The sequence below is a fragment of the Ciconia boyciana genome, chromosome 23 (genome assembly GCF_034638445.1).
Source record: "Ciconia boyciana chromosome 23, ASM3463844v1, whole genome shotgun sequence".
NCBI classification, from domain to species: domain Eukaryota; kingdom Metazoa; phylum Chordata; class Aves; order Ciconiiformes; family Ciconiidae; genus Ciconia; species Ciconia boyciana.
Genome location: NC_132956.1, coordinates 5962395 through 5983538, shown reverse-complemented (window position 1 = coordinate 5983538; position 21144 = coordinate 5962395). Strand labels below are relative to the sequence as shown.

General features: G+C 59.2%; 1 protein-coding gene across 1 annotated transcript; it reads right to left on the bottom strand.

Moving 5' to 3' along the window:
- Positions 1-3106: 3106 nt before the first annotated feature.
- On the bottom strand, positions 3107-9616 carry ALX3 (ALX homeobox 3). The gene is made up of 5 exons (XM_072845042.1): positions 9598-9616; positions 9090-9452; positions 5408-5712; positions 4071-4133; positions 3107-3424 (listed from the first exon to the last, which is right to left on the bottom strand). Exons 1-5 carry the CDS (start codon positions 9614-9616, stop codon positions 3107-3109), a joined length of 1068 nt encoding a protein of 355 aa, XP_072701143.1.
- Positions 9617-21144: the final 11528 nt, after the last annotated feature.

Below are 21144 nucleotides of genomic sequence, written 5' to 3'. Positions count from 1 at the left end.
GACCCGAGCGTGTCCGGACTCTGTCTGTGTCCCCATCCCTCCTGCCCCTGGGAAGCGGCAAGGGGTGAACCCAGTGATGGGGTGGGCTGGTGCACGGGGTTCGTTGTCTCGTGTCCTTGACCCCACTCAGTCCTCAAGTCCCAACGATTTCACCTGTCGCCCAAAGATTTAATATTTATCTTGCAACCGGCTCTCTTGGCTTGGGGGAGCTGGTGCCCTCAGGGGGGTGCGGGCAGGAGCTGGCAGGTTCAAGCGGGCATTTGCCTGTCCCCTTCCCTGAACCCTCCCCAGTTCTGCCCTGGGATTTCTGACACTGGCATGGTGCTGTCACTGGGATTTTCTTTGGCCTCTGCTCCCAGCAGAGGAGCCGGGCATTGAACCCCCCATCCCCAAAGCCTGCCCTTGACAGAGCTCGCCCTTGCACCTTGCCGTGCCTCAGTTTCCCTGGCAGAGAGGCAGCAGCAGCCCTGGCCAGCTCAGGTGGGTGAAATCCCGGGAGGTTCACCCCTGGTTTGAGGGGGAGAGGCAGGGCAGGGGCAGAGGCCGCTGTTTTTCTCTGCCCGAGGGTGGTGGTGGTTGTGGGCAGAGGGAGGCTGGGGCAGCCCCGATTTACCCCCATCGCCTGCCGGGATGCGTCGGGGCTGAGCCCGTGGTGCTCCGGGAGCGACCCCGGCTGCCATCCCTGCCCCGGGGCTCGAGGCCACTTTCTGGAGGGAGAGGTGGTGTGCGACGTCGGGGTGGCACAAATTGTGGGGGGCTGTGCTTTGTTCCTGCCCCCCACTCCCCACCCAGCCTTGGGGATGCTCAGCCCCTGCCCTGGAGAGCACCCCACAGGCTCTGAAGGCAGGAGGCAGCAAACTCAGCCCTTAGTAGACATCAGAGAAGCCACACGGGCTCAGCCTCGATAGTAACGTGTCCTTAATAAGTCCCGTGTCCTTAATAAGTCCCCAGACCGTGCGGCCACGAGACGGGCTGTGGGACCCGTCCTGCCCTCCTCCCTCATAGCCACGGGCAAGGGACGGGTGGTGACGTCGAGCCGGAGCCCAGCGACCCCTCCAAGGTCCCCAACGCTGCACCCTGACCTCGTCCCCCCATGAGCAGCACAGATCAGGGGGATGGGTCCTGAGCAGGATCCGGCCGGGGGGCTCAACCGCCACCGTCACGTTGCAATGGGTGAAGCACGTATTTCCAAAGCGTACTGAGCCCCCGCCGGGTGCTTTCCTTCCACCCGGGTGTCCCCAGCACCCACCCTGGCCCCCAAAACCCTGGCCCGGTGCAGGAGCCGGCCCGGGGAGCCCGGCGGGACGCTCGCAGATGAGGTGTGAGCCGCGCCGAGCTCTCCATCACACCTCGCTCCCCTCCGCCTGCTCCAAAATGTTCCCCAGCTGTGCCGGGCGATCACAGACTGCGGCTTTTACAGCGCTGCTGGAGCCATAAATAACTTATTAAAAATGTGTTTTATTGTTTATAAATGAATAACAAAATCCCCGCTGGTGGGAGGGGGGGCTGAGAGAGCCAGGGCGCGAGATGTCCCAGGCGAGGGTGGGCACCCACTGGGTGCGTGGCCGGGCTGTGGGCCACGGGGGGCACCCACCGTGGCCAGGCTGTGCCGGGGGTGCCAGGCTCGGTGGGTGAGGAACAACATCCGCACAGGTCTTGGAGCATTTGGGCTCCCTTTGGCTGGAAACCTTATTTTTTGGCCCAAATCGGGCTGGACCGGCAAGTTGGGTGCCTCCCCGAGGGGGTCCATGGTGCCCGACCGAGGTCCCCCCCCCCCAGCATCAGGATGCAGGAGACCAGGAGCTGGGAGCAGGGCGGCATCGCAGTTTCTGGGTTTTTTTGGTACGAGGGGGCCCTCGGGGGTGTGACAGCATCTCCTGGCGCTGGGGTGAGCGGGAGCAAGGGGAGATCCCCTTCGTGACTTGATTTGGGGCATTTGCCTGCGGTGGGGGTCACGCTGGCTGGAGGATGGGATGGGACGCGCTGCCGCGACCTGGCACTTGGAGGGACTCGCGGTGCGGCCCGGGACCCCCGGAGCAGATGAAGCACGTTGGATGCGATGAGGTGATCCCCCCTGGACGCCCGGGACCGGCCATACGGGTACCACCACCAACGGGCTTCCTGCAGGCCCCTAAAATGGGGAAAACCCTCCAAACTGACCACTTGTGCCCCCAACACCCCAGCTGGGATGGGGGTCCCACCCGCTGGGATTAAAGCACCCCCCCCCTTATCGATCTGAGGGGTAACAGGCATGGGGTGGCTACGGGTCACCCCACAGGGGCTTCAATTTAGGTGTCTTTATCCCCACGGCCCCCCACCCCAGACTGGTTTATTGCCCATCCCGGGGGGCTCCAGCGTGGCAGGAGCTGGCGGCTGTGCCACGGGGTTGTCCTGAATCTTATTCCCCCTCCGGTGGGGAGCAGAAAGGGCTGCCGGTGGTCTGGGGGGGCTTTGAGGGCTCCTGGAACATGGCTGGGGGTTTTACTCTGTCCCCAGTAACCCCCCCCGAGCACCAGCAGCTGTCTCAGCTTGCGTGGGTCTTCCCAGTATGGTTGGACTGGGACATGAAGAACCCAATTTCTGCCATTGCTGGCTGCACTGGGGGAGGTTGGCAGCCAAAGTTCAGCTGGGGAGGGGAGCGCTACCCCCAAAACAACCCGGTGCCCCCCCCAGATGTACCCAAGGCTGGTGCCTGCCAGGTCGGGCGGGGGGGATGCAGGCGGGGGGGCCAAGAGGCTGCAACCCCGCTGCAAACCGCCGGGTATCTCCATCAAGTCCCATTCTCTGAAGGTGCTCGGGGGGGCTCAGGTTTTCTGAGAGCCACTTTTGGGGTCCTGAGCTGCCAGGGCCAGCCCCGCTGGGGTGGGCTGGGTTTGGGGGTGACCTTTTTCCCTCCCCCAGCAGCCCCGCTTTGACCCCCCTCATTCGGGGGGAGCGATAGCAGTGTGATGGAGCGGGGTGGGCTGCAGGAAGCTCACGGAGATTGGGGTGCACAGGGAGAGGGGTAAGGGTGACCCCACCAACACGCTCCCAAACCCTGGTGCTGGGGGGGGGGGAAGGATGCGCTCCGGGGGCGGCGAACGGTCCGTGTCCCTCCCCGGGGGGATCACGTAGCCCAGTTCAGCAGGCTGCTGGTCGCCTCTTTGCTCTTCATCCTCAGCGGCACCAGGGTGGGCGACTTGTAGTCGTGTTCGGGTGCCGGCTCGAAGGGGTGGGTGCCCAGGGCCGGGGGGGGGAGGCTGTGCAGGGAGTAGAAGCTGTTGATGCCGGGGTGGGGGCCGGGAGAAGCAGGGATGCCCATGAAGCCGGCGACGTTGCTGTGAGCGTGGGGGTACGGAGACATGCAGGGGGACGGGATGCTCTCGGCGGGCAGGAGCCCCGCAGGGCTCCCAGGGCCGGAGCTTGGCCACAGGTTGTTCTGCAGCTGGAAGAAAGGACCAAAAAAAAAAAAGGAAGCTAAAAGTGAAGCGAGGGGAGGCCAGATGTGGGTGGGGACCACGTCGCCCCCCTTGGATCCCACCCACCCACAAAGTGCAAAGCGATGGATGCCTTTGCTTTATTTTAATTGCCTGGGGGGGGTTGAATCCTGATTGAAATCTTCCTCCCCCCCACCTCCCCGTGCAGGGCGGCCGTGGGAGAGTTCGGCATCGGGGATGCGTGGGAAGCTGAGTTTTAAATTATTTTTACGCTTTTCAATGTGGTGGAAAAAGGCAGTTTTGCAGAAGAGGGGGACAAGAAGCACTGATGGATGTGGGGCAGCTAAAGGGGTTTCTTTGGAGTGGCAACACTCCAAAACCTGCCCCGAGGGCACGGTCCCACGGGAGATGGAGGGGGACATAAAGCAGCATCTTCCTGCACGTGGCAAAATGTGACGCTGCATCTTTCCCCCTTTTCCACCCGGGGCCACGTGCTTTTCCCAAGGGTGGATGGAACCGCAGGGCCCGTGGGAGAGAAGGGGCAAAAATGGGTGATGTGGGTCACCCCACGGGGACCCTGGGTGCAATGGGACGGGACCCCTGCCCTGGGGGGCAGACAGGGCTGGGGCAGGCAGCCGCCGCGGCATCTCTCACCTCCTGGATTTTCCCGTATCGTTCCCGTTTCCGCCATTTGGCCCGTCGGTTCTGGAACCAGACCTGGGGGATGGAGGAGGGGGCTGAGGCGCAGGGACCCCTGCCCGCCCGGGTGAGATGGGCAGCCCTCTGCCCAGGTCCGCGCTCATCTTCCCGGCAGGATAAGAGCCCTAACACGATGCCCCAGCGTCCCGGTAAACTGGAGATGAACGGAGGAAGCTGCCCTTGTGCACAGCCCTGTTTGAGCTCACCAGCCTTTTTCTCTACCAAGAGCAGAAATACCTTGGAAAATACGCAGTCCTGCTGCGTGCAGGGTCCTTTTCTCTCCCTTGTGCTTCTGGGCTTCGTTTACCCCAGGTTTTGATGCCGAATGAGGCTCTTTGGGTCCTGCGTGGCCATGATGACCCACCTGCACATCCCCTCTGTGCTGCTCGATGGGGCTGGGGACCGGAGCTGGCTGGGGCGGTGATGGCTCCAGCAGCATCTCCCGGAGAGGAGGAGGTGGTACTGGGATGCTCGCCACAGGGCTCTCGCGGTTTCAGGTAATTTCATCTAAATCCACCCCAAATCAGGGCTCGGAGATGGCTCAGAGGCCTCGGCGGGTGAGGGGTGGTTGCAGGCTCGGGGTGCGTGTTCCCTGCCCGTGCCTTATCCATAGCTCCTGCCCCATGGGGAGGGCAGCACCCAGGACACGGTGGCTTGAGGCACCCAGCACCCAATGGGTGCTTCCTGCTGGCTTCATTACCCACCCGCCTTCGCTTTCCTCCCCACCATGTGCCCCCTCCAGCCCCCTCTTCCCCCCAGGAGCCTCAAACCACACGGAGACGCCTCTGGAAGGAGCTTGCTGGCCTGACGTAGGCATGATGCCGGCGGAGCTGGGGCAGCAAGGGAAGGCCTTATCCTGCCCCACGTCCTGGGACGCACTGTCCCCAGCCCCATCCACGCTTAGCCCCCGGGGACCCCTCTCCTGGGATGGCAGCTCCATTGCTGCTAGTCCTGGGCTGGAGGGAGCCGAGCTGGGGGAGGCTGGCGGGGGAGGTTGGCAATGACCTCCCAAATTTTGGCTCTTCCCACCCCTTGGGTGCTGCAGAGAGGGGACAAGGGGAGAACTGGAGAGAGCTCAGAGAGGCAACTGGCACCCGCACCCTGTGGCGGTGGGTGAAGCGAGTGCTTGGGCTGGGATTTCCCCTCTGGGGCTTAGCAAAATCCTCCTGGGAAAAACAGCTTCTAACTCAGCATCACCCTGTGGAGGAGGAGAAAGCTTCCTCCAGCTCTGCCCGGCACCGCCCGGGGCGGCCGTGCTCATCCCTACGGGAGCCAGGGACCCGTGCCCGTACCTGCACCCTGGCTTCCGTCAGGTCTGTCCGTAGTGCCAGCTGCTCACGGGCGTAGACATCGGGGTAATGTGTCTTCTGGAAGACCTTCTCCAGCTCCTCCAGCTGGAACGTGCTGAAGGTCGTCCTGTTCCTTCGCTTCTTGCTCTTGCTCTTGCCCAGGGGCTCGGGGAGCTCGGGGACCCCGTGCTCCCGTAGGCTGCCCAGGGGTGCTGCCAGCGGGCACCCCAGCTCCCCTGGGCCTTTCACGGGGACCCGGCAGGCTGCGGGCATCGCCTGGTACCCGCCTTTGCATCCCTTCTCGCTGCCTGGCAGGGCGAGAGGCACAAGACGGGGTGGTGTTAATGGTGTTAATAAAGCAAAGAGTCCCCCGAGCCCGCGGCCCCAAACCTCCCCTCCCATCCCTGCAGGACCCGAGGCCCCGGGCACAGTCACCCCGGGGGGGATGTGGGGGTACAGTCCCAGGAGAAAGGGGCTCGGTGCAGGCACACAGCGGTCAAATCAAGTGCCGGGGAGGGGAAAATCCCTGCTCCCTGGGGGAGCTGCGAGCTGGTGCTGCTCCCCGAGGGTGTGGGAGGGAAACCTGGCCGGAGTGGTGGGTGCGTGGGGACCCATGGCTGGGGCTCCTGCTCGGGGACCCTCTTGGATGCTGCTACCAAGGGATGTGGGGTGGGCGAGGGGGAACAGAGAAGGTGAGCACGGGATCATCTTGCGGACAGGGCTTTGCTCAGCTCTCCTTGTCCCTCTCCTCGTCCCTCTCCTCCCGCTCCCTTCCAGCACAGGCTGACGCCTCCGCCCTGCTCAGCTGCGCCTGGGGCAGAGACATCGGATCCACCAGTAACCCCAGCCCGCCCCGGCGCTGGGCCGTATCCAGACCCCCGCACTTGAGCTCGGTTCAGGGGGAGCCTCTGCCTGCCCCCAGGCCAGCACTTCCCTGTAGCTGTAACTCTCAGGAAACCATTTGGAAAGGAGTTAAAAATACCCCCCCTCCCTTTTTTGCTCAAGAAAAGCTCCCCTTCCCCACCCTCCCATGGGGCCGGGGGGCTAGAGCAAGAAATCTGGGGGTTCCCCCCTTCCCCTCGCTGCTGCAGCGTCTCTGGGGTGTCTCATGAAATGGGTTCAAGGAGATAAGTCACTGCCATGCGTTTCAGAGGTCGCCTTTGTCCCCCCGGAGGGATGTTTGTCCCCGTGCTGGGACACATGGAGCTCAGCGGCTCTGGCCGATGCTGGGTGCTGCTGGGACCCTGCAGAGCTGAAGTGGCGAAGGGAGAACCGAAGGGGAGACTTAGCAGATGGGGGGGACAGCTTGGGGACCCCAGCAGCCAGGAGGACACAGGGGCTTCACCCAGGAAGGAGATGACCTGAAAATGCTGGGTTTTGCCCTTGTTTCACTCCCACCCCGAGCACCATCTCCAGAGATGGGCTTGGTGCAGGTGGAGATCACTGGCACCCTCGGAGCGGCAGGATCAGGCCCACGGCCAGGCCCTGGGCACAGCGCAGTGCTCGGGGCCGGCGAGGGGGGAAATCGCCTCCTTCGGGATGGATCCTCCTTCCCAGCCCGTTAACCATCAGATCCCGGTGGAGTGGGGTACGGGGTCCCCATCCCTGCAGAACCACCCGCGGCTCCGCACCCCCCAAACCAGCCCCCGCCGTGGCCTTTTCCAGACTTTCGGTTTTGATTTTTCGTTGTTTCCTAATTAAGGCAATTTGGGGGTTACGGCATGGAGCCGAGAGCTGAGGTCCAGCTGCTTTGAATTAATGGGAAAATGTTATCTGGGGGGGGTTGGGGGGGCGATTGCTCCCCATCACTCTTGGTAGCGACCTGTCTACATGCCCGGCGGTGGGTAACAACGAAGGGATGAGGCCAAATTGCCCTTTCCTCCCCGCTTTGTCCTCCAAAAGGCTCGGCCGCCAGGCCAGTGGGTTTTAGTGATAAAAAACAAGCCCCACCAAGGAGCGGAGCAAAGACAAAAAATGCCAACGTGATCAAAAATAAGGAAAAATGACTGAAAAAAAAAAATCCCGCTGCACTAAGTGGTCCGATAAATGCGTCAGGTTTGGGGTTTTTTCCCCCTTTTCAAAGGCCACATGCCGCATTTCCGAGCGACCCGCGGGTTTCAGCGTCGGAGACAAATAAATAAATGGCCAGAAAGAAGGAGAAGGCAGGAAGGGAGCAGGATATGGGCGCATAGCTAAATAAACACGGCGTCGCAGGGGGACAAAGAGGATGGGAAAAAGGGAAGACATAGATATTCCCCCCCCCCCCCCCCCAAACTGACACCCCCTGAAAGATTTGACGGCGCTGGGGAAGGCAGCAGCTGGGGAACAGCTGTACAATTCTTGGGTTAAACGGGAGGGGAAAGGAGAACTCAAAGGGATCATTAGCGAAGGGATGGGGGCACTGAAAGGGCTCCCGGGAACCGGGGGGAGACACCGCAGCCGCCAGCGAAAGCCACCCCCGGGGACGGCAGCATCCCGCCCGCCGCACCGGGAGCAGGTAAGCGCGGTGGAGGGCACCGGCCCGGTGTCCCCGGGGCTTTTTCTACCTGTTCCCCCCGGCCGGGAGCGGGGCGGCTTTGCCAGGCCTCACCTGGTTCCCATTACACCCGCGGCGCTGCCTTTTTCTTCTTATATTAAAGCGAAAGGGGTGTGGGGGGGGGAATACAAGGCCCGTGGGAGCGGGGAGCCCCGGAGGGACGGGACGAGCCCGGTCAGCCCCGGCCGGAGCCCCCGACGGCCCCGGCCGGGAGGGAAAGTGCGAGGGAGCGGCGGGTGTTGCTCGGCCGGTGGAAGCGATGGGGAGAGCCCCGGGGAAGCGCCTCGTCCCGCCCGAGCCTGGAGAGGGGTGCGGAGCCCCGGCGGGCAGCGGCCGGGAGCCCCGGGAGCCGGGCACCGGGGAGCGCTGTGCCCCGGGAGCCCCGGAGCTGGGCACCCCGGAGCCGGGGAACCGGGAGCCCTGGAGCCGGGCACCGGGGAGCCCCGTGCTCTGCAAGCCCCGCGGCCCGGCCTCCCGGGCCGGGAGCTGCCGGCGCTGCCGGGGCCCGGAGCCCCGGGCCCGTCCGTGCGGCCGGTGCGCCGGTTGCTCCCGCCGGTCCTGCCCGGTGAGGCCCGGGCACGGGAGGCGGCGGCCGGACGCGCCTTTCCAGCCTCCTCCGAGGGACGGGGCCGTTCTCCGTCCCCGGTACCGGGCTCCGTCCCCGTCGGGACCCGCCGCTCCTCCGCCCGGGGCGAGGCGGGCCCGGGCCGGTCCCCGCCGTCGAGGCAGCGGGGCCGGGTCTCTCCCACCGCCTCTTCTCCCTCTTTCCTTCCCCCCCCCTGGTTCTGGAGGGCGGGAACGATCCCGGAGACCCCGGTCTCTGTCGCGACACGGTCCCGGCTGCCCGACACACGGGAGCACCGGCCCGGCCCTTGCCGGCTCCCCGGCTCCCGTCGGGGGATGCCCTGGCGGTGTCCGCTCCGACGGGGCCATGTCGCGACAGCAGCCGCCTGGGTGAAGCCGGGGGGGAGCGTGTCGGCGACAGGACGCTCTGGGGGGGGGTCAGGGCTGGGGGTGCCGGCAGGTCCCGAGGGCAGCGGCGGGATCAGGCCCCGGCCGGGGGTAGAGAGGAGGAAAGAGAAGCAGAAGGGGCCGGGGAGGGGGATGGCGGCCCCGGCTCCCCCATCCACCCGCCGCTCGCCCCGGTACCTGCAGCCCCGGCCGGGTAGAAGGGCTTCCCATGGACGGCCGCGGCGAGGGGGCCCGGGCTGGCGACCCCCAGGTACCGGGGCTCTGCCTTGTCCGGCGGGCAGCGGGCCGGGCGGGGGCTGAGCGGCGGCGGCTGCCGGGGGGGTCCCGGTGGACCGACCGTGAAGGCGGTGGGAGCCCGGGGGAGCCCCGGGGGGGGTCCGGCCCGGCGAGGCGGGGGAAAGGCCGGGCAGCCCGGTGCCTCCATGCCGCAGGTTGGAGGGAACGGGGGGCGGCCGGCGGGGAGCGGATTTTGTGCGGGGGGCCGGGGAGGAGGGGGATGGTGGTGATGGGAAGGGAGGGATCGCCAAGCACCCCCCCCCCCTTCCACACCCACACCCACTCGCACACCCCAGCCCACTTCCCCCACCCCACAGCCAGTCACGTGCGTCCTCCCAGCCGCTTCGTTAACCCTCTAATCCCAAATCCCCCCCGCCCCACGGTCCCGTTCCCGAGTGGGTCGGCCCACGGCAGCCGTCCCCCGCCATCCCCGAGGCAGGGGCCGCGGGGGGAGCCCTGCTCCTCCCCTCCCAGCGCTCCCAGTGTCTCCCAGCTACAGGAAATGCCCAGGGCCCTTCCTTGATTTAGTTTCACCCCCAACTGCTACGAGCAGCTCAAAATCCCAGGCAGGGGGAGAAACTGCCATTTTTCAGGGTTTTTTCCCCCCTTCCCAAGCTGTACTGAACCCATTCGTAGCCTTTCCCGCCGCAAGGCCGGGGCTGAGGCCTGGGCAGGTCGGTTCAGGGATGATCGTGACCCTGGGACGTGGGATCCAGGATCCCACGGAGCCTTGTCCGCTCTTGGAGCAGGCGCTGGGCTCTGCTGGCGTGGGTGGTGTTTGCTCCCAGCACCGAGAGGGTCCTGTCCTGCTCCCCACGCATCCCTGATGCTGGTCCCACACCCCAGGATTTGGGTCCCCCCATCCCAGCAGCCTGGCTTTGGCTCTTGCAGCGGGCGCCGGTGTTGGGGCAGAGCGGATCAGAGCTTGCCTGGACTTTTTTTTTTCCTGTTTCACCCTCTCTCCTCCCTTTTTGCTCCTCTGCATCCATCTGTTTTGGAGCCGCTTCGGCTGCTCCCCGGGGCCGGGTGTTTGGCTTCGCAGAGGAGGGGGCTGTACAGTTTTGGGGGTGTTTGAGTGCAAAATGATGGGGCAGGTTTGGCGATTCAAAGTCTCGGTGTCCAAGAGAGGGGATTAAATAGCAGGCATGGAGAAATGAGCAGATATCTGGGCTGAAGGGTGATGTTTTAACGCCTCCATTTGCTGTTTTCCCCTACGCACAACACATACCGCGGCTTTTAACTCATCCTAGGGCACCGCTCCTTGCTCTAGGTCTAGGAAAAAATAACCCACAGGTATCGGGGCTGCAGGGCAGGGGATGAACTGCATGGGAGCAGCAACGAGAGGCGGAGAAGGACCGGGCGGATCACAGATGTGTGATGTTAAATAGCGGAACAACAGGATAACACTGACCATTAAATAACATTATGCAGCGTGCTATCACTTTTATTGGCGGTGCTGCGGCAGTACTTTGTTATCCCAGGCACGGTGCAAATCTGGAATCACAAGACAATCTTGTTTCAAAGAGCTTATGACAAAAATGTAATGTAACCCCTATGTCTTGGCAGCAGTTGCAGGACGGATAGGACGTTGTCGGGTCATCGCAAAAACCGATGTTATTGCAGGAACGCCGGGTTTGTGGCGTGTGGTATAAATCACGGCTGGATTTTCCAGTCCCTCGTTAGGGAAACGGTATTTGCAGGAAAAATAGTGGCTGGGTTGCGAACCTGGGCTCAAACTTATTCTGGCAGCGAATGCTGCGAGGGGCTGGCTCTGCAAACGGGGGTCTGAGCGTGCGGTGCCCCCTCCTCACCCACCCTTTAAATGCCCACGACGGCTCCCTCTGCATCCCGCGTCCCGCAGCGTTCCCCGACGCTTTCCCTTTGCAGCAGCTGGACCTGCCGAGATTTTCCCTGTTCGACTGTCCACAGCTCGCTGCGTGTTGTAAATTATTGCTAAATAGGGACTATGAGTCCTCTGGCACGCAACAAGTCATTAAATATTATTAAACATAGCATAAATCCTGTAAAGGCTTATTAGTTTCAACGTACCTCTCTCAGTTTTACTGCTGGCATTTAAAGGATTTTAATAGCAGAGGGATGAGTCTATCCATGTGTGCCGGTGGTGCGGAGGGGACGGGCAGGCTGGTTTGGGATGTGCTGGTTTTCCGGGCTGGAGCCATCGCTGGGACCCTCCTTGGGCAGGTGGAGAGGTCTTGGGAAGGTGTTTGGTCTCTGGGATTGGGGGTATTTGGGAGCTGAAGGCAGCATGAGCAGAGCTTTGTGAGCTCTTTTGGATCTTTGTGGTGTTGGTGTCAGTTCGTGGCGGTGCTGAGGGGTTTGGTCCCTGCAGTGAGCAGGGCTGAGGACCAGGACTCCTGGGGTCTCCTTCTGAACCTGCCACCAACCCTCTGCCCTGGGTTTTCTTGTGTGTAGAGCCAGACCAGGGTGCCTCATCCTCCTGCCTTGGTGGATGGATGTGTTGGGTGCTTTGAGATCAGGGGCAAAGGCTGCCGGGGGAGGCCAAGGTGGGTGCCTCTTCTATAGGGCACCGTGGATGGGTGCCAGTACGGCACTGACCGGAGCAGGGAGGTCCCTGTGGTGCTCCTGGGGCTCGCCGGGGTTCATTTGCCACAAACCAGATTATTTGTGGGCAAAGGATGATCCCAACAAACTCCTCGGCTGAAAAGCTTCCAGGAGAAACTTTTCACAATGTCACGGCGTCCAGCTCTGACATCTCCGCAAGGGGAAGCGCCGCTGGGTCGGCCCTTGGATTGAAAGGACCTTTTGTGGCCCCGTTTTAATTGCATCTGCCACCAAACGAGCCATGCAAGAGAGCCGCCAAGTGCAGCGGGAGGACTCCAGCGGGATGCTCTGTGGGCAAACGTTTTCTGTTTTCAGTTTCTCTCTTGTTTGCTGGGAGGAGGAATTTTTTTCCCCCTCTTTGCATCCCATTGGCTTTCCCGACTGTCTCCAACCATCCCAGCGAGCTGCTTCGCCTCCTCTGGGATCACGAGATGTCACTGAAGAGCTCGGCAGGAGGCCGGGAGGGTTTGCATAGCTCTGTGGTTTGTATGAACGTCCCTGCACAGTCGAGACTTTGCAACGTTACCCAGAGCCTTGGAAATGCTGGCGAGGCACGGAGCAGTGCCTAATGCACAGGACCAGGAACGAGCTTCTCCTTCTCCAAGGACATGCTCTCCCTCCCAGCCTGAAGGTCGAGCAGCGGGCAGCGTAGATGAGGACCAGCAGTCGTGGTCCAGCCCATGGGCTTTTTCTCAAGGGGGCTGATTTTTATTATTTTTTTTCCTCTGCGATCTGCAGTTTGGGAAGAAAGCCTGTTCCTGGGAGCCTGCTGAGAAAAAGCTATGGCTTCCTCTGGAAAGCAAGGAGGTGGCTCAGCTCAACGTGGTTCTGGCACGTGAGCTTCAGGGTCAAGGCGGAAGGGACAGAGTCTGGGGACAACCGTCCTCCTGATGACACTATTAGACACCGAAGCCCCCTCCAGCCTGTAGCATCCCCAGCCGTGTTGGGTGACTGCTGACCAAGCTTGGACCAGGGCCTGGAGGCTGTTCTTGGAGGCTCTACTGCTTCTCTCCATGCCCAGGCCAGGTCCTTAGCCTGGAGAAACACCACGTGTGGACAAAAGGAGCTGGGACAGTACAGCAAAGGCCGTTCCCTCTGTCCTTTGCAAAGACATGCATTTTGGGGAAGCCCATGAGGTTCTTCCCTTGCCCGAGGAAGATGTGGGACTCGGTTGGCCGCGCTGGCTGCTTGTGTCCCCAGCCTGGGCTCCTCCAGGCTCTGTGCCCCACGGCGAGGACCTTCTCCTAATCCCCAGGGGAGATTCACCCCTGGTTGGTTTACACCCCTTGCTAGGTGCCAGCATGGTCTTCTGGTTTGTCTTGGGCACGTCCTTGCTTCTCTCTGTCACGCAGGGGCAATAATCTCGGCCCTGAGCAGCAAAGGGAATCTGTGCCCTTTGCTTATGTGGTTTTTTTTGCTAAAGCTGCAGAGCTATCACGGGTTCGACCCTCAGCCCTCGTCCATCTGCACAACCCTCTCTGCCTCCCAAATATCCCAGAAAATCCTCCAGTTCCTAACATCCGACTCATTGTAGAGCTTCATTCCAAGCTACGGTTTGATCTCGCTCAGGAATGTGCACGCTGATGGCAGGAAAAATGACTTTATTAATTCACCTGGGGAAATCTCCCTTGCTGATCGCAACCCTGTTTTGCATTAGCGAGTGGGAGATGAAGCCCCTCGGTCTGACCCTGCCGGAAACCCATCGGGTCCACCGAGCCGGGGCCAGATTTGTTATTTAATGAGGCTGACGACGTAGGAAACGGTCCCGTTTCCAGGTCTCACAAAAGCAAAGCACAAACACAAATACCCACCCACGTGTAAGAACGATGCACAAAGGCAGGCGACAGCCTCCGTGTCACACACGTGCTTTACATGCATGCATATATATTTATATACACGTATGCACATTTATATACACATGCATATTTATAATGCATGCACATGTATATACGCATGCATATTTATAGCCATCCAGATAGCTGCACTGATAATTTAATCCCACGCAAATGTGTGTTATAATTTTGCACACAAACACAGTGTATTTCTGTATCGGTTCCTGTTACCAGCACACAGACACTAAAATCATATAAGTTCGTGTCTAGATTGCAGAGAGGTACAGATGAGCATGCAGAAATCGCACCCACATAATCGCATAAATACCTACATTTGTACAAATATATTACGATCGTACCGTCTGTACGTACAGCCCTGCGGAGCTGGGTTAGAGCCCTGTGGATGCAGCGAGGAGGGATACGCGTCTGCTGCAATAACACACGGACACCCTCAGCGCTGGCAACAGGGGGGATTTTTTCTGGAAAACAGTGAATTTATTGAAAATGCAATTTTTTGGCAATTTTGGGGGGGTTTTTTTTTGGTTATTGAAATCTCTAAATTACCATTTTCGTCCTGGCGCTGCTTTCCAGCGCTCGCTTCAGAGCAGCGTTCGGTGTCAAAGCGTGCCGTAAATTAATGATAGCAATAACAATCGAGGAAACAAAACCCGTGAAAACAAACTGCGGGGCTGTGGATGGGATTAAACCCGGCGGGAAAGCCAAGCCCCATCGCTTTTGTTTTCGCTTGCATTTCATGGAGATAGATTAAGGGGAAAGAAAAAGAAAAAATAAAAAATCAACATTATTTTGGCTTGATTCAAACCAACATAAAAACTAGCAGTTTTGTGCAGCTGCTGAATAAAAAACCCAAGTGTTTATAAAGTGCTTTGGAGATGTAGTGGCCTTTAGAGGAGCTGCAGGAATAAATCAGCTTAATTCCCTCGGGCTGCTTTAAACGAGGATCCGGCCCCGTCCTTGCAGTCAGGGCCACGGGGTGGATTTCCACCACCGGTTAATTTGGGCTCTATAAACTCGATTTTATGCTGGGAGGCGGAGGGGACTCGTGAGCCCTGCGTTGCCGGCTCCCAGCCGGAGGGATGGATCCCTTCTCCCATCGCCGTCCCGATGCCGTGCCGTTACGCCGGGCGGCTTTCTGCTTTAATAAGGAAAGATTTGTACTTTGCCGATGTGGGGGATTTTCAGGCTGCTTTGGAAAGTGCTTCAGGATGCCAAGTTCAGGCTTGTTTTTCCTTCCAGCTGCTCCAAATATATATATTATAAAAAAAAAAAGGGGGCTGAAATGAAGCCTGGAAGCGGCAGCAAGCTGGCGGCAGCCGGGATTCGGGGGAGATGCTGGGCTGGATGTGTGTTTATGGCATTAATCCCAGTAAAAGATATGTAACTGGGAGCCGAATGGGTCTTTGGACTCCTAAAAATCTGATAACGATTGCAAAATCAGGAATACATCTAGGGATTAAAGGGAATTTATTCCAGATTTGCTCCACTGGGAAGCGGTAGGATTCGAATCGATTTGAGTTTCTCATTTTTAGAGTCATGCCGTTACATGGCGTAAATCTGAAATAACAGCACTAAATAAGCGGGGTCACTTTGGATTTAACATATACGTAACCGGGAGCAGGATCCGGCCCCTGAATTAAGGCAGCAGCTGGTTAAATAGGTGTAAATCAGAGTAAGTCGGTGCTGGGTGTTATTGCGGATTTATGCTGGAGGTCCAACAGCCTGGCCGGCTCCGCGGCCGGGGGAATTAATTCCCGGTCGGTGCGGGGCTGGGCTGAGCCTTTCGCAGTCGGCTCAGTTATTCTGGGTTTGCACAGGGTGACCCTGGGCAGAGTTTGGTCTTTATCTGAAAAATGGCTGAAAAATGGTGGGAACGGGGGGAAAAAAGTGAAAGGGAGGTGATGTGGGGCATGTTTTTGGGGTGCTGGGAGGGGGTTTAGCCCAGCTCCTGTCTGTGCAGTGCGAAAGGGCTGAACCGACCCTCTGATCCCGGGAGGGATCGGGAATAAATCCAAGCCCTTCCAGAAATCCGCTTTGTAAGAACAAATGCCTTTGGCTCCTGTTTCTGCTGCTTGTTCGGCATCCGTGGAGCGGGTCCCAGCGCCGTGCTGGGGGGCTCAGCACCCCCCGATTCACACCCGGCTGTCACGGGGCAGCAGGACCCGCACCGTGCCCGGGGACGCCCCAGGATGCTTCCCCCCACCTTGGGGCTCATTTCACAGAACCGTGTAGGTTGGAAAAGACCTTTAAGATCATCGAGTCCATTTGACCCCCTCGGCCGGGACCCAGCCATCCCGGCAGCCGGCTGTGGGTCCCGTGCCGTGCCGGCGGTGCCGAATTTCCCCAGCGAGGACCCTGCCTTGGGATTTTCGAGCTGGACAAAGCTCTTCCCCTCCCCGGGGGATTGATGGATTCATTTGTCTCATCCCCTAATGAGCCACTTCCAGATCCCAGTAAATTATACGCACCGGGACGGATGAAATCTTGCTCCATAAATCAGATCTGAGGCTGACAAGTGCTGCCTGCATCATTATCCCGGTGAGTTTCGGAGATCCCAGGTATCGCCGCCTCCTTTGCAAATCCCAATAAATCTGGGAGTAATCATTCCCGACAGAGAGCCAGAAAAAGCACCGGAAAACATTTTCTTCCCTTAAAATGTAAGTGGAAAATTTATTGCAAGGAAAGGAAAAGTTTTCTCTGGAGATTCTGTAACAAACAGCGATGCAAGTAACTCCCTGGGGCCGAGCCGGTGGGGTGACATCGCCTTGTGATTACTGGGATAAATTCGGAGCAGCCCCTAAAAATTAGGGAAGATTTTTTTGGGGGGTGAAACAAGGGGAAAAAAATAAAGCCAAGTGTCTCCAATTGTGTCCTGAAAGGACAGTGGAGCCAACGTGCCGAAGTCCGTTGCCTTCTGGTTTGCGTTTAGCCTTTGGAAAAAAAAAATCCCCCCTTGCAAACCTCCTCTTTCCTTAAGGGGAAGATTTATTTTATTAACTGGCCGACACCTGAAAGTAATCGGGGTTTTTTTTGGTGGCTGGTGGCAGGGGGGAAGGAGCCGTCCCTGGGGGCTCTGCAGGGAGCAGAGCTGCATTTTCTCATTGCTGTTGCTCCCATACCGCGTCCGTCCGTCCATCTGTCCAAGCGGGTCTCACCCAATGGCGGGTGAGACCTACTCAGACGGACGGACGCGGTATGGGAGCATGCATGGTGCTCTATGTACACGGGATGCTCTGGCTCATCGGCGTTCAAGGTGGTGGGTGCTGGTTGTGTCCTTACCCTCATGGTCCCATCAAGGAGAAAACACCAGGGGACAAAGTGCTCCTCTTTGTCCTCTTTCCTGGGGAAACTGAGGCACAGGGCACCGACATAGGTGTTAAGGGTTGCAAACATCCCACCAGCTCTTCCTTGGGTGGTTTTGCTGATGGGTTGGTGATGCTTGGCTGTCTCTACAACTGGAGGAAGCCAAGGGAGGGGAGGCTGACCCCAAGGAGCCACCTTCATGCATCTCAGGGGGTGTTTTTCCCCTCCTTGCCATGTGGTTTCTCCTCCTCCCAGCCAAGGGCTTTGCAGAGAGTTTTGCTTTCCCCAAAGGCACGTCAGCAGGAGCTCTTGTATTTCTGTAACAGGATTGTGCATGTCAAGACTTCAAGAGATCGGGCTGGTGGTGATCTCTGTACCTGTCAGGATGAATGAAAGGTGACAACGCCAAGAGCGCCGGGGAGCTCGCGCGAAAACCAGATGGGCTGTCAAGGCTTCTTGCTTCCCACCGATTTGTTTCGTCTGCCCCGGCTCCCAGCCGGGTTGGGTTGGCTGATTTAAGGTGTGTGAGGACCAGCTCATGTAGGGAACGGGAAAGAACAGGCAGGCAGGAGCAAGCAAGGGGGAGATCGAAGTGCCCAACAGCTTGGAGCACTGGTTGGATCTGCAACGTGGTGCTATGGTCCAGGATGGATGGATGGATGGATGGATGGATGGAAAGAGGGGTATGAAGACTGAGAACAAGGCAGGGTTGGGTAAGAGCTGAGCCCAGAAGCATTTAAGCTTTGCTATCGCTGGAGGATGCTTCTAGCACCTGGTTATTTCGGTCAGGAAGGCAAAGGTGGTCGGGTGGGACACTCATCATGTCACTTGGCTGTGGAGAAACTTGTCCCTCAGAGCCAGGTCTCTGTTTAGGGTCAGGAGACCTTGGTCTTGTAAAGCAAATGCTGCTTCTGGCTTGCTTTGGGGGGTTTGTGCCTGGCCACCACCATGTTTCTGCAGAGCCCTGGAGGGGTCCCAGCACCCGAACCCAACATGGGTCCTCATCCATGTCCTCATCCATGGCAACAGTGCAAGCCAAATCAAACCCAGCAGTGCTGGGAAGAATGTGGAGCAGGTCCAGGGAGCTGAGTGGCCACCAGTGGGGCCAGTCCCATGGTTGCAGCGGCCAAATCCACTTTGGGCAATGGTGTCCCCCAAACCATTGCATCCCACTGCCTTTAGTTTTCCAGCGGATGGGACTGTGGGGCCTGCCAGGGTGGTGGGAAGGGTCGCCTTCCCCTCCGTGGCCTTGCTGTAGGTCTGGAGATAGGGCATAATTCCTGTCTCCTGGGTTTCTTCCCACCTTCTGCCATCGGTGCCTCATCTCCGGATCCCCGGTGCCCTGGTGCTCTGTCCCCGGCATGACCTCCCCTACCCGACACAGACGGCGAAAGGTTTCCTTCTTGCTCAGCCAACGCTGATAAGGAGAACCAGAAACAGCTTTGACCTTTCAACTGCAAATCTCCCTGCGAGGAGCCGTAAGCTGTTCCATATCTCAACAGTGCCTTGATAGGAAACAAAACCCGTGCCATTGAACTTCTAAGCCATTTCACCCAAAAAACCTCTTAGGCACCCAAAAAAAGCTCAACTGAAGAGCAGTGGGTGGTTTTAGCCCTGCTGAGGAACGAGGCCAGCACGTGCAACTCGTGCAAGAGGTATCTGTGGAGACTCACCTGTGGAGATCCACCAAAGGGGTGCAAAGGCTTGGGGGAAACTTGGCACCTCCTTTCCTCTTCTCTGAGAGTGAGAGACCCTGATTATGCTGAGACCTTTACCTCTGCTGGCCCCAGGAGGACTGCGGACAGACGGACGGGCCGTCACGGTTGAGAAGTGATGGTGCAAGTCTGCATGAGACAGGCTCATGGGGAAAGGATGATTTAGCCCCTGGGATTTCAGCAGATACACGATGCGCCTATAGAAGCAAATCTCCATCCTTGCTTTCTTTGCCATCCCAAAGCGGGGCGGTCCAGCTCGGTGACGTGCCCTCTCTTTGCTTACACCCTCTGGGCCGCCGCTATTATAGGAAGGCGATGGCTGGAGGTGTTGGAGCTCATTAATTGCTTTCAGCAAGTTAATTGGTATAAACACAACAGCAGGAGATGTGGCGGCTCTGCAAAGGGGAGTGTGCTCAGCTCCGAGGGGGGATCGGGCAGAGGTCCTGCGTCTTGGTGGATGCTCATCCCCCCGTAACTGGGTTAAGGCTCTCGGGACCACGTTCCCCTCGCTGCAGCGTGGACGTGCGCTGCGTCTCACTGCGTGTGAGCCCACAGGGTGGAGAAGAGCAGCGTGCCATGATACTTTCCCCCAGTACATCCCCACTTGGTTTCCACAACTTGAGATTTTCCATTCTGGGGTTTTTCCCTGCATTGGGTGTTTATCAAGAACAGCTCTATGGCATGAAACGCGGGGCTGTCCCAGGTGATGGAGAGCCTGAGCATCCCGCAGAATCAGGCCCTAAACACCAGCAGGCTCCCTATATTTCCTCTGATACTAACCCTACATTTTCCCTGCTGTTGCTTAACCCCATTAATGGGCTCTGAGCCGGTTCAAAGCCTTCGGAGCAGCAGGGGGGGAAGCTCGGAGCAATAAGTGGAGGCGACCCCTGCCAAATTGGAGTAAAAGATGTCTTCCTCCCGCTTCCCAAACAGCCCACAGCATTTTCATATTAAATCTCTGTGCCCAGAGTAGTTGGGGAGGAAGAAACAGCCAGGATCAGCCCTTTCTGCATGGAGCCAAGGGTAAAAGGGGCTGTTGCCTCCCGGAGCAGGGGGTAAGGGCTCAGCAGCCGACCCCGTGGTCCAGCACCCAGGAGAGGACGCTCCCGGAGGGATCACCCAGAGAACTGAGATCCCAGGATGTGCAGCCTGTGGGAAAGTCATCAAAGGCAGGTAATTTTGGGGAAAATGAGTGTTTTAGGGGGTTGGGTCAGGGGAAAAATTATGATGGGGTCTGGGCACCATGTTCCTCATTTGAAATGGGTAGAATGGGCCGTTCTGGGGGAAAATTGTTGATCTGAGATTATCTTTTTTTTGTTGCTGCTGCTTCTGAGCATCTTCGAGGGGGATTCCCCACCCCAGCGTGGCTGTGCAGAGCCCCAAAAGCTGGAGCGAGGAGCTGGAGAGGGGACCCACGTGGCGGAGGGAGCTGGGGATGGAGCCCCTTGCGCTGGGCACTTGGGAGGGACATGGGTCTCGAGGTGCTGGGGTCTCGGGGGACCCTGTGGTGTGGGGGGGCCTGTGTACGAGGTGGTTTCACTGGGGCAGAGGTTCTCGGAGCACAGAGACGCTCACAGCTTGAGTGACCATTGTATTTGGGCCTAAATCTGCTAATTTGGGTAATACAGGTACCAGCATGTCCACTCTGAGGGTGATGTTGTTACTCCACGAGCAGGATCTGACCTGCACCAGCAACTCCCCTTTCCTCCCCTCCTTCCTTCCCAACAGCGTCTTTGTCCGTCCCTCCATCCTTCCCTGCTCTTGGGGTTTTCTCCTGGCCCCATTTTCGGGAGGACATTGCTGGGGCGAGAGGAAACAGGGCCCCCACCCTCTCCCAGGGACACGTGTGACCGGTGGGACGGCACTGCCTCGTCCCCAGGATGGGGTTTAATGGGTCCCACCTGGCTCCCCGGCGCAGCGTGCCCTGCGGCAGCTCCCACTGCTCTTCCCTTCAGCTCGTCGAGGGGGGAAGTAAATTCAATAACTGCACTGAGGGCATGAGCTCAGCGGAGCCGGCCGAGGCTTTCCTCGGCATTAACCCCGCTTCCTCTGCCACACCGAGGAGTCACGGTTGTTAGCCGAGGCCGGCGGCAGCGGAGGGGAGGCAGAATACCCCTCTCTGTGCCTCTGCTCCCCGAGGAGCTGAGAAGGGGCTGCCCCGTCCTCGCAACCCAACCCAAACCGTGCCTGGGGACCTGCTGGTCTGGGCAGAGGATAAAATTGCATGGGAAGGTTAATTGGCAGCAGGGAGTGATGAGGTTGCTGCAGCATCTTTCTTCGCTGTCTGTTTTGCTGTCGCGCTGTTTGATTTGCTCTCCGTCCCTCCGGCACGGCAGCATCCTCTCTGCCTGTTGGACCAGCCCATCCAGCAGCACCCACCAGCCCAGGCAAGAGCAGGGCACCGAGAGCGGATGCTCAGGGGGGGATTTTGCAGCATCCTCTCACTCCTACCCTGCGTAGCATCCCCCACGGGTGCCGTGGTCCCTGGCACGGGGACAATATTGG